At 35.5% G+C, this 11,020-nt stretch overlaps 1 protein-coding gene across 2 annotated transcripts in view; it reads left to right on the top strand.

The window, feature by feature from the left end:
* DIAPH2 (diaphanous related formin 2) overlaps window positions 1-11,020 on the top strand; it is a 1,070,037-nt gene that overhangs the window by 798,084 nt on the left and 260,933 nt on the right. For both annotated transcript variants that reach the window (XM_040630182.1, XM_040630183.1), the window contains one exon: window positions 7,031-7,195. In XM_040630182.1, coding sequence (XP_040486116.1) covers window positions 7,031-7,195 — 165 coding nt within the window. The remainder of the gene's footprint in view (window positions 1-7,030; window positions 7,196-11,020) is intronic.

The raw sequence follows: 11,020 nt of genomic DNA, 5'->3' as shown, positions 1-11,020 counted from the left end.
TTTCTGATAGCTGAGTAATATTCCATTGTATATAAGGACCACAACTTCTTAATCCAGTCATCTGTTGAAGGGCATCTCGGCTCCTTCCACGATTTAGCTATTGTGGACATTGCTGCTATGAACATTGGGGTGCATATGGCCCTTCTCTTTACTACGTCTGTATCTTTGGGGTAAATACCCAGTAGTGCAATGGCTGGATCATAGGGTAGCTCAATTTTTAACTTTTTAAGGGACCTCCACACTGTTTTCCAGAGTGGCTGTACCAACTTGCATTCCCACCAACAATGTAGGAGGGATCCCCTTTCTCCACATCCTCTCCAACAATTGTTGTTTCTTGCCTTGTCAATTTTTGCCATTCTAACTGGCGTAAGGTGGTATCTCAGTGTGGTTTTGATTTGAATTTCCTTGATGGCTAATGATTTTGGACATTTTTTCATGTGTCTGTTAGCCATTTGTATGTCTTCATTAGAAAAGTGTCTGTTCATATCTTCTGCATGGGCCGCATTTTTAAGTAGGGAAAGACAAGCAATAAAGAATTAAATAAAAAAATAAATAATATCTGATAGTTATAAGTTTGCATAATGAAACAAAGAAAGCAACAGTAATAGTGATGGAGTGGATATTTTAAAAATTTATTTATTTTAGAAAGCAGGGGGAGGGGCAGAGGGAGAGGGAGAGAATCTTAAGCAGACTCCATGCTGAACGCAGAGCCTGATGCAGGGCTTGATCTCATGACTCTGGGATCATGACCTGAGCCAAAACCAAGAGTCAGTAGCTCAACCAACTGCATCATCCAGGTGTCCCAGAAGTGGATATTTTAGATTCAGTGGTTTGGGAAAGCCTCTGTGAGGAGGTGGCATTTGAGGTGAGATTGACTGATCTGATGAAAAAGAAGCATTCTAAGCAGAAAGAACAGCAAGTACAAAGTCCCTGAGTTGGGTATGAGAGCTTGGTATGTTCAAGGGGGGAAAAAGGGTTAATGTGACTGGTCATAGTGCTTAAGGGGGAGAAAGAGATGACATTAGGTTGCAGAGGTGAGTAGAGGCCAGATCATGTGGATCGTTATACACCCTGAGAAGTAGTATAGATTTTATTCCAAGAGTTATGATAAATTATTACAGGGTTTTCAGGAGAGGATTAACATTTGTGATACCAAGAGAGTCCACTTAAAACAACAACAACAGCATTCAAATAGAGATGACAAGTAGGCAGTTGATTATAAAACTTAGTATCTCAGGGAACAGAGTGGGACTAGATATATAATTTGGAGGGGAGAAGTCACCAATATACATGGTATTTAAAGTCATGTGAATTACTTAGATCAGTTAGAGAGAATGGAGATAGAGGACTCAGGATCAGGCCTTTAGTGTACTCTAAAGTTTTGTAGAAGTTACCAGAGAAGGAGAGGAGGTAAGAGAAAAAATATTTTAAGCATGAGGGTGGCTGTCATAGAAACTGAGTGGCTAAATGTATCTGAATCTGCTGAGACATCAAAAGGAGGACAGTGGGATGAGCATTGAATTTGGCAATATGATGGTTGTCATTATAAATAATACATTCCACCATATCATAAGAACGTTAGACTAGGTATTATGCAAGGGACTATCATGATGGGTCCAGTAGCTGAGGAAAAATAATTTTCCCTCTACCCTTCTGAATTCCTCACTGAGACCCCCCCCCACTGTAATAAAAGACAGATTAACAAGAAAAAAACCAAACAGAAGTTTATTAACAAATACACCTAATATATACATGGGAAATACCAGGGGGAAAATGAGTAACTCCCTGAGGTAGCCTAAGCCACCAGTTTATTTTTTTTTTAATTAAGATTTCTTCCATTCCAGTATAGATAGCATACAGTGTTATGTTAGCTTCAGGTGTACAATACAGTGATTCAGCAATTCTATACATTGCTCAGTGTTCATCATAAGTGTGCTCTTTAATCCCCATCCTCTATTTCACCCATTCCTCCAACCTACCTCCCCTCTGGTAACTATCAGTTTGTTTTCTATAGTGAAGATCTGTTTCTTGGTTTATCTCTCTCTCTCTCTCTCTTTTTTTTTTTTTTTTGTCCTTTGCTCATTTGTTTTGTTACTTAAAATCCACATATGAATGAGATCATATGGTATTTGTCTTTCTGTGACTGGCTTATTTCGCTTGGCATTATACTCTGTAACTCCATCCATATGTTGCAAATGGCAAGATTTTATTCTTTTTTATGGCTGAATAGTATTCCTGCGTGTGTGTGTGTGTGTGTGTGTGTGTGTGTGTGTGTGTGTGACCTTTCTTTATCAATTCATCCATACATGGATGCTTGAGCTGTTCCCATAATTTGACTATTGTAAATAATGCTGCAATAAACGTAGAGGTGCATGTATCCCTTTGAATTGGTGTATTTTTGTATTTTTTGAGTAAATACCCAGTAGTGTGATTACTGGATCATAGGGTAGTTCTATTTTTAACTTTTTGAGGAACCTCTAGGTTGTTTTCCATAGTGGCTGCACCATTTTGTCCTCCAACCAACAGTGCAAAAGTGTTCCTATTTCTCCATATCCTCTCCAACACTGTTTCTTGCGTTTTTGACATCAGCCATTCTGACAGGTGTGAGGTGATATCTCATTATAGTTTTGGTTTGCATTTCCCTGCTGATGAGTTATGTTGAGCATCTTATTTGTCTGTCCGCCATCTGGATGTCTTTGGAGAAATGTCTGCTCTGTGTCTTCTGCCCATTTTTTAACTGGATCGTTTTGGGGGTGTTGAGTTGTATAATTTCTTTATATATTTTGGATACTAAGGTACCAGTTTAAATACCATCTTCAGCTAAAGACAAGAATGGTGTGAGGACACTCATTTTAAGGAAGGGGGAGAATGGTTAACAGGAAACTCACCATAAACAAACGTAGTAAAATTTGTTATGCACATTTAAATCTGCAGCTTAATGGTTGGTACCCTGGATACCATTGATTCTCTTGTGATTTAGAGTCATATTTCTCTTTCTGGTACAGAGAGGGAGCCATCCTTTATAAATGTAAATTCCCCTTTCAAAAAGGTAACTTTTATTCTTTTCAGAGCTTTTCTTATGTCTGCTGTTTCTCAATCAGCTCAAAATAATCTATGCCATCTGCCCATTTCTTAACTGGATTGTTTTTTGGGGGTGTTGAGTTTGATAAGTTCTTTATAGATTTTGTATACTAAGCCTTTATCAGATATGTCATTTGCAAATATCTTCTCCCATTTAGAGAAAGACAAATACCATATGATTGCACTCATAGGTGGAATTTAAGAAACGAAACAGATGAACATAAGGGGAAAATAAGAAAGAGGCAAACCATAAAACAGACTCTTAACTATAGAGAACAAACTGAGGGCTGCTGGAGGGGAGGTGGGCAGGAGGATGACTTAAATGGGTGATAGGTAATAAGGAGGGCACTTGTGATGAGCACTAGGTGTTGTATATAAGTGATGAATCATTAAATTCTACCTTTGAAACTAATATTACACTATATGTTAACTGGAATTTAAATAAAAACTTGAAGTAAAAGTAAACAAATAAATAAATAAAAATCTATGGCAAATAAGCATATTTTGGGATGGCATATTCTGATTCCCTTACTACATGCTGACCCTAGATGGATGAGTGCCATCCAGTTTCTACAACTCTAAAATTTGAACACTGGTATTTCTCTGCCTTTTTTATAAGATTGTTATGAAGAGTATGAGACATAATGGAAGGGAAAGTATATTGTAAATGGTAAAATTCCATACAAATGCAAATTAATGATGGTAGAATTATTTGTAATATTAGATTGTAAACTTCTTAAGGGGCTGGATTAGGCTTTAATGATCATTACAGCCATCACAATGCTTAGCATAGTACTAAACGGTGAATTTAATGCCTGCTCAAAAAAATAAAATAAAAATTTCCTAAATGAAATTAAAGGATGAAAAGGAATGATGGTGTCTAGCTCTTTTATACCTGGAGTCCCAGTTAGGATTTGGTGACTTTCTTGCATTCGTGAAAGATTTCCAGTGCTGACTCATATGCCATATATGCCTTTTACAAAATAATCACTTTGAAGAAGATAAGTAAAGGACTTGGAGATTGGGCTGCTTTCTGTTTGTTATTTCTAAGATAAGCCTTTCCCAGGATTTTTCAAATTTTCTCACTTTGGTACACAGAATTTCTGCAATCAGTTTTTTTTTTTTCCAGAACAAATTTATGAAGTTGTATATCACTACATGGACATATTGTAGCTGGTGAAAAACTGTTATGATAAATGGGAAACATAGTTTTTTTTCCCCTTTTTTTAGCTTTGGCTTTTCTCTATGTGGTACAGATGTTGAGCCTTGTGAAATATACAGTTTAGTACTTTTCATTGCAAATAGAGTACAAGTAAGTGAACTTTGATAACATTTATGCCTAGCAAGTCTCTCATGCAGAGAGTTTAGGTAAGAGAGACTAGCAAACAAAAATCTCACTTTCATTCTGTGCTAGGAAATGAAGAGTATTGTCTTATTTCTGCAACTCTTAAACAAAATGTTTAACACTTTCTTAGGAGTCAAAGATATATGGTGATAGTCTCAAATGTGTATGTAGCATTATATGAGATCCTTTTGTTGGCAAAAAGAAATTAGAGTAAGTCAAAATGCATTCATTCTTTTGGTCTATTGAGGTCAAAATGGACTTAAGGGTTGAAAGAGTTGAAGATTGTTAGCAGGGAGGAGGTTGTTGTATTGCTAATGTGAATTCTAATATTTAAGTAGTGTAAGAAAGAACATAGGTAGGGTCCTGTCTCATTTTTAAAATCACATTGTATCCAGTAAGTGTTAGCTGCAAAGTAATTTTCCAGAAATGGTCTGAAAAAACAAAACAAAACAAAAAGAAATGGTCTGATTTTCTCCATTGACTTCCATTGTAAAACAAGAGCTGTGTTCCCCTCAAAAATAAATTTGGCCCCAAGTTAAAATAAAACATACTGAAGAATTCAGAAAATCTTAAATATGAGATTTATGTTTTTAGAAATTTTGTGTATTTATATTTGTAAATTTTAAGATTAATCTTAAAATCATAAAATCGGTTATTTCAAAACATATTTATCAGTATCTGATAAAACAATACTACCATAATATATTAATACACTATAGTGGACCTTATAATAGCATGCCCCAAACTATGCTATTATCCTTCTTTTATAATTCTAAGTATTTTACCTTTTCACATAATGACACTTTACTTCTGTGATCATTATTGATTATTTAAAATTTATCTGTGATTTTTAAAGGTGGATTTGGTTTCGTTTATTCTTCATTGTTAGCCCACTCACCTTTCTCTGAAGCATTCTTACCAATTTACATTCAAAAGTTATTAGCCATAGAAGAAAGACTAGAATACTCCAGAATGTTCACAATACTTGCTTCTTAGTTATTGAACATTTTAGTTTGTTTTTGTTTTCTAAGTCGCCTAAAGAGATTTTTTTTTGAAAGAGAGAAAGAGATTGGGGCGCTTGGGTGGCACAGTCAGCTAAGCGTCTGACTCTTGGTTTTGGCTCAGGTCGTGATCTCAGGGTCCTGAAATTGAGCCCTGAGTTGGGCTCTGCACTCAGCGCAGAGGCTGCTTGGGATTCTTTTGGGCAGGGGGAGCAGAGGGAGAGGGAAAGAGAGAATATTAAGCAGGCTCCACACTTGGCACAGAACCCATCACAGGGCTCCATCTTGTGACCCTAAGATCATGACCTGACCCAAAATCAAGAGTCTGAAGCTTAACCAACTGAGCCATGCAGGCACCTCTAAAGAGATAATTTTTTTCTCTATCTATAGCCTCTATAATCAGGAAGAAAGTACTATAATTTCTTTCTTTAAGGATAAATTTATATATAATGATACCTTTAGTCAGACACATTTACATTTGATTCATTTATATTTTGGTATTGGTTGTTATCACTTTTTTGATAACATTTTAAAAACAATGATGTAATTAATTTCTGGATAAACAGCTTTTCTAGAGCATACTACTCAAAGTGTATCTGGGACTGGCAGCCTCAGCATCACCTGGGAAACTCATTAGAATTCTAATTCTCAGGCTCCTAGGCTCAGTCCCAGCAAACAGCAGTCTGGGTTTTAGCAGGTCCTTTGGGTGGGTGATTAAGGTTCTAGCGCTATAGCAGAATCTCTCCCCCTCTTTCCCTTTGCCCTTTCTCCCTCTCCCTCTTCTCCCATTCTCTTCATACCTCCGTCTTGCCTTCCCTCCTTCTCTCTCCCTCTCCTTCCCCTCTTTATGTGGGACACACACACACACACACAGCCTATATATAGAATTCACTGTGACCTCTCTCTAAGTAGAATATGTGTATTTAAAAAGAGAATTTTTTTCTAAGTTTTTTATTGTTGTTTCTGCCCTACCTTGTTCGTTAAAAGATAACTGAGGCAGTTTTCTGGTATTTGTACTTATATGCTTTCATTTAGCAAATACGTTTTTCATGGTTATACGTTAGCTAGTTCTGCCTAATTTACAAATTTTTGAAATTCATTAACCAATATAATGACTCTAGCAAGTTATTATGGACTGAACTGTGTCCCCGCAAAAATGTGTATGTTGAAGCCCTAACCCCCAGAATCTCAGAACGTGACTGACAGTATTTGGAGATAGGGTTTTAAAGAGACTTAAGTTAAAATGAAGTCCTTAGGGTGTACCCTACTCCAGTATGACTGGTATCTTCATAAGAAGAGGAGATGAGGACACAAACCCAGGCAGAGGGACCACCGTGTGAAGATAGAGTGAGAAGGTGGCCATCTACGAGCTAGGGAGAGAGGCCACAGAAGAAACCAAACTTGCCAACACCTTGATATTGAACTTGTAGCTTCCAGAAGAGTACATTTCTGTTGTTTAAGCTACCCAGTCTGTGGTATATGTTATGGCAATTGTGGCAAATTAATACATAAGTATTTATAAAAATGATGGTATAATTCAATCTTAACATCTAGTGATTGCCTTTAAGGTACTATTGGGTCATGTTCCTTAACAGAAAGCTACAGCTTTACAAAGAGTGCCAGAGACCAGTATGAAAAACTGTTCACCATGCACAACAACATGCTAAAGCTCTATGAGAATCTTGGAGAATACTTTATTTTTGACTCTAAGACAGTGAGCATAGAAGAGTTTTTTGGTGATATCAGCAACTTCCGGACTTTGTTTCTGGTGAGTAATATATCTTAAAGGATTGCAAGCCCTGTTGTTTGTGTTTTTTAAATAATTTCTTCTATTAGCATTTTATGTACCTATTGATCATATTGATTTCATGTTATAGTCCTTTAACAGGAATTGACAGATATTTAATACCTGTGACATAGATAAAAATGGTTGGCTGGCTTGATATATAATGGGGACTAAAATGAATTATCTTCAATTTTAGATATATAAGGGAATTTTTCTACTGAAATTTTATAAGAAGATGAATGAATTGGTACTTAAATGATGTTGATTTTTATACAGCATAGTATTATAATTTGACCTAGCTTAAAAATTAATATCTAAAGTCATCTTTCACTTAATACAATAAAATGCTATGGTTTGTGAGCAAGTTTTTGTCATAGTCTGTATGAGAAATCAGTTCTAAATTAGACTATATAAATGACCTGGAATATTTAAATTTTCTTTCATAATGTAGGCTCCTGTTTCAAACTATAACTCTTGGGGATAACAGTAAATATTAGCATTAATTAGAGATGGGTAATCAGGGTGCCAGTTATGATGCTAGAAGGAAGCAAAACCTTTGCTGTATAAATGTTGTGGAAATAGTTCTCTGCATCCAGTGAAAAAATAGATGAGCATAGACTCCAATTATGATAGTAATAGAAAGATACACATAATAGTTGATATCAAATAAGTAAAGTTTTATTTATTTTAAAGAGGAATTCTAACAACTACCCCCAACAGGAAGATCAATTAGCAAACGAATTCATTGCAGTTTGAGGTATGTTTCTATCCCCAGAGCAGTTATTTGCTAAATAAGGCGCTCTCTCTTAATTAACTATGTTGCCCCGTGAAATTGTTGGATTATGGTATGACTTGCACAGTCTGTGAGATACAGATATTTTTTGGAAAGCATTTGCTTTTATCTACTAAGGACATATAACCCAGAGCACATCCTATTTTTGGTGCTAGAAGCCTAAAAAAAAAAAAGCTTTCATAAATATAATCATTTGTCTTTTTTTTTTTTTTTCCTGAGAATCTTAGCTTATTTTGGTCTTTGGTGTTTGCCCCTTAACAGACACGCATATTTAACTTTTTACCTGGCCAGTAAGTAATAAAATATGTTCTGGCAATGACTCACCCACTTATTTTCAAAACTTAAAAGTTATAAATATGACGTGAACCCATGAATACCTACGTTATATCTACTTGGACTGTTTTCAAGAAGAAAAAAATATGTTGAAAAGGAATAGAGACTAGAAAATACACTTCAGTTGACACATTGAAAAGATAAATCCAATAAATTATTTTTGTAACATCAATGTCTATGGGTAAATGGATATAAATATAATTAATATTGTCAATCTCTATTAAAAAGTGCCTTGTTTTAACATGAATTAGATGTGAAAACACATCACATTAGTGCCCCTCACCTCCCTGGTAACACAGTCATAGAATAGAATTTGATGTACTCCCATTTTACAGCATTTAAGGACAATTCCTGTGTGGCAGCCTATGTTTAATCATGTTAGCTAGATGCTTAGAAATCTTGCTAAGAACTAGAACTATAGTGGTATTACTCCTCAATCATAAGTTGTTTTTTTTTAATGTAATGATACCATTTTTAAGAAAACCTGATTCTGTGGCCTGGTGCTGTCACTAATAAGCTGTGTGAGTTTATATAAGTCATTTATCCTTCATAGCTAGGCATTTATTTATTAAAATGAAGTGATTTTATTCCTGATCTCTAAGAACTTATTCCTCTTTAGAAGTCTATGAGCCATAGAATTGCAGAGAGTCACGAGAATTACATACATAAATAGGATATATTTTTCTACTGACTGCACTTTGTGTATAGCTTGAGTACAGGGAAATAATCTGTCACAAATTATTCTCATTGTAAATAAGTTGATATTCTGAAGTCCAGTTTTGTGTACACTTATGTTAATTTCTTGAGATCCTGCTAAGATTGATTTTAAAGATTTCAAAACAGGTAACCATCTCCTACAATGTATCCTGGTCAGCCACTGCCATCTGCCTTTCAGAACACTATTACTATCATTTTTATCTACAAATCATTATTGACTTGCTAACATGAGAGCTAAGTTTGCAACTTATTAGTTGTTTTGAACTTGGGTTGGTTATGTAACCTCTCTGGGCATCAGTTTGCTCATTTATAAAATATAGGTGATAATTCCTGACATGTCTTTCTCAGTGCTATGTGAAAACACTTCATAACCTATGCTATGCAGATGGAGAATATTATTAGCCATACCCTGTCCATCCATTTGATTATTATTTACTGAGAACCAATTTGATTTTGGTAATGCTCTAGTCCAGAGATAAAAGGAAGAAAATAGTGTCTCTCTATCCGTGAATGAAAAGAGACAGACAAGTAAATACAATGTCATTTGATAGTGCTGCCTTAGGAATATCAAGGTGCTATAATAATGTAAAGGAAGAGCTGCCTAAACCTGCCTGAGCTGGCCTGAGAAGCCTTCGCAAAGAAAGTGACACTTGGGCAGATTCTGGAAAAACCCATAGGTGTTTGACAAGTAAACTTTGACAAGCAGGTTTAAGGGTTTTACACCTGACCTATAATAAGCTGAACACTCCTAAATCAACATCACCAACTTCAGTCAATCATTTGTGCTCACTGTGTTCCTGTTTCATAGTGAGCTTAAAGTGATTTCACTCTCCCGGGGGAGGGAAGAACCCTGAAAAAGAGACAAAAAATTGTAATCGCCAGAAGTTCCCATTTTCTTAGTGTTTTGTGTATTTGGCTTCACGGTTCCTACTGCTAAAAGCATATTGGACTATAGATAGAAGCAATAAAATACCAGTATTGCCGAGAAGAAAATAAGAGTTCTGATTCATGTGCTACCAAAAATTACTTCCAAACGAGCTCAGAGTTTCATCTTGGGAGATCTATTTGGCATGTATAGCATAAACAAAATGCACATACCAAAAAATCTCCCTCAGAGAGATATCCTCTAAAAGATGGGGAAAATGGAAATAAACAAAAGGGTTTGACATTATGGATTAAGACCTTTCTCAAAATAATCACATTCAAATTAATGAAAGCAAAATTGGATAATCTCTATGAGATGCTGCTGTATTAATTATTAATATCCTTCATATTATATATTACTCAACTGAGGATGTTAAAGATACTTAAGATGAGTGTCCTATATATTAGCATGAAGATATGTATGTAATTGGAAACATTTCTGAATTCACGATTAAGTCTCCCTTTCTAAAGTTAGCTTCCTGATATCATCAGAGTTCAAAAAACTGCTTATAATATAGTCAAGATTAATTAATAATCCCTAAATTTAAGTTGAATATTTTGTGGAAGAAAATAAAATTCCACATTTATAGAATGTCTAGACATCTTTTTTTGTTTATTCTTCCTTATGCTTCGGTTAGTTCAAATAGTTGGCTACACAGTCTTTTTTCTTTGGAGATACTGTGAATAGAATATCCAAAATCAGTGAACCTTATATGTTTCACTGCCATGCAGTATCTTGCTTAGGCATAAAAATTGATTTCAGCTGTTGGGAAAGTGTTTGAGGCAACTATTATACTTCGTAACTTTCATAGCTCCAAATAAATTATAGAAAATATTTCTTGGGGCGCCTGGATGGCTCAGTCATTAAGCGTCTGCCTTCAGCTCAGAGTGTGGTTCTGGCGTTCTGGGATCGAGCCCCACATCAGGCCCCTCCGCTATGAGCCTGCTTCTTCCTCTCCCACTCCCCCTGCTTGTGTTCCCTCTCTCGCTGGCTGTCTCTCTGTCAAATAAATAAATACAATCTTTAAAAAAAAAAAAAA

Source organism: Ursus maritimus, assembly GCF_017311325.1.
Source record: "Ursus maritimus isolate PB19 chromosome X unlocalized genomic scaffold, ASM1731132v1 scaffold_X1, whole genome shotgun sequence".
Taxonomy (NCBI): domain Eukaryota; kingdom Metazoa; phylum Chordata; class Mammalia; order Carnivora; family Ursidae; genus Ursus; species Ursus maritimus.
This window is presented reverse-complemented; position numbering and strand designations above follow the sequence as displayed.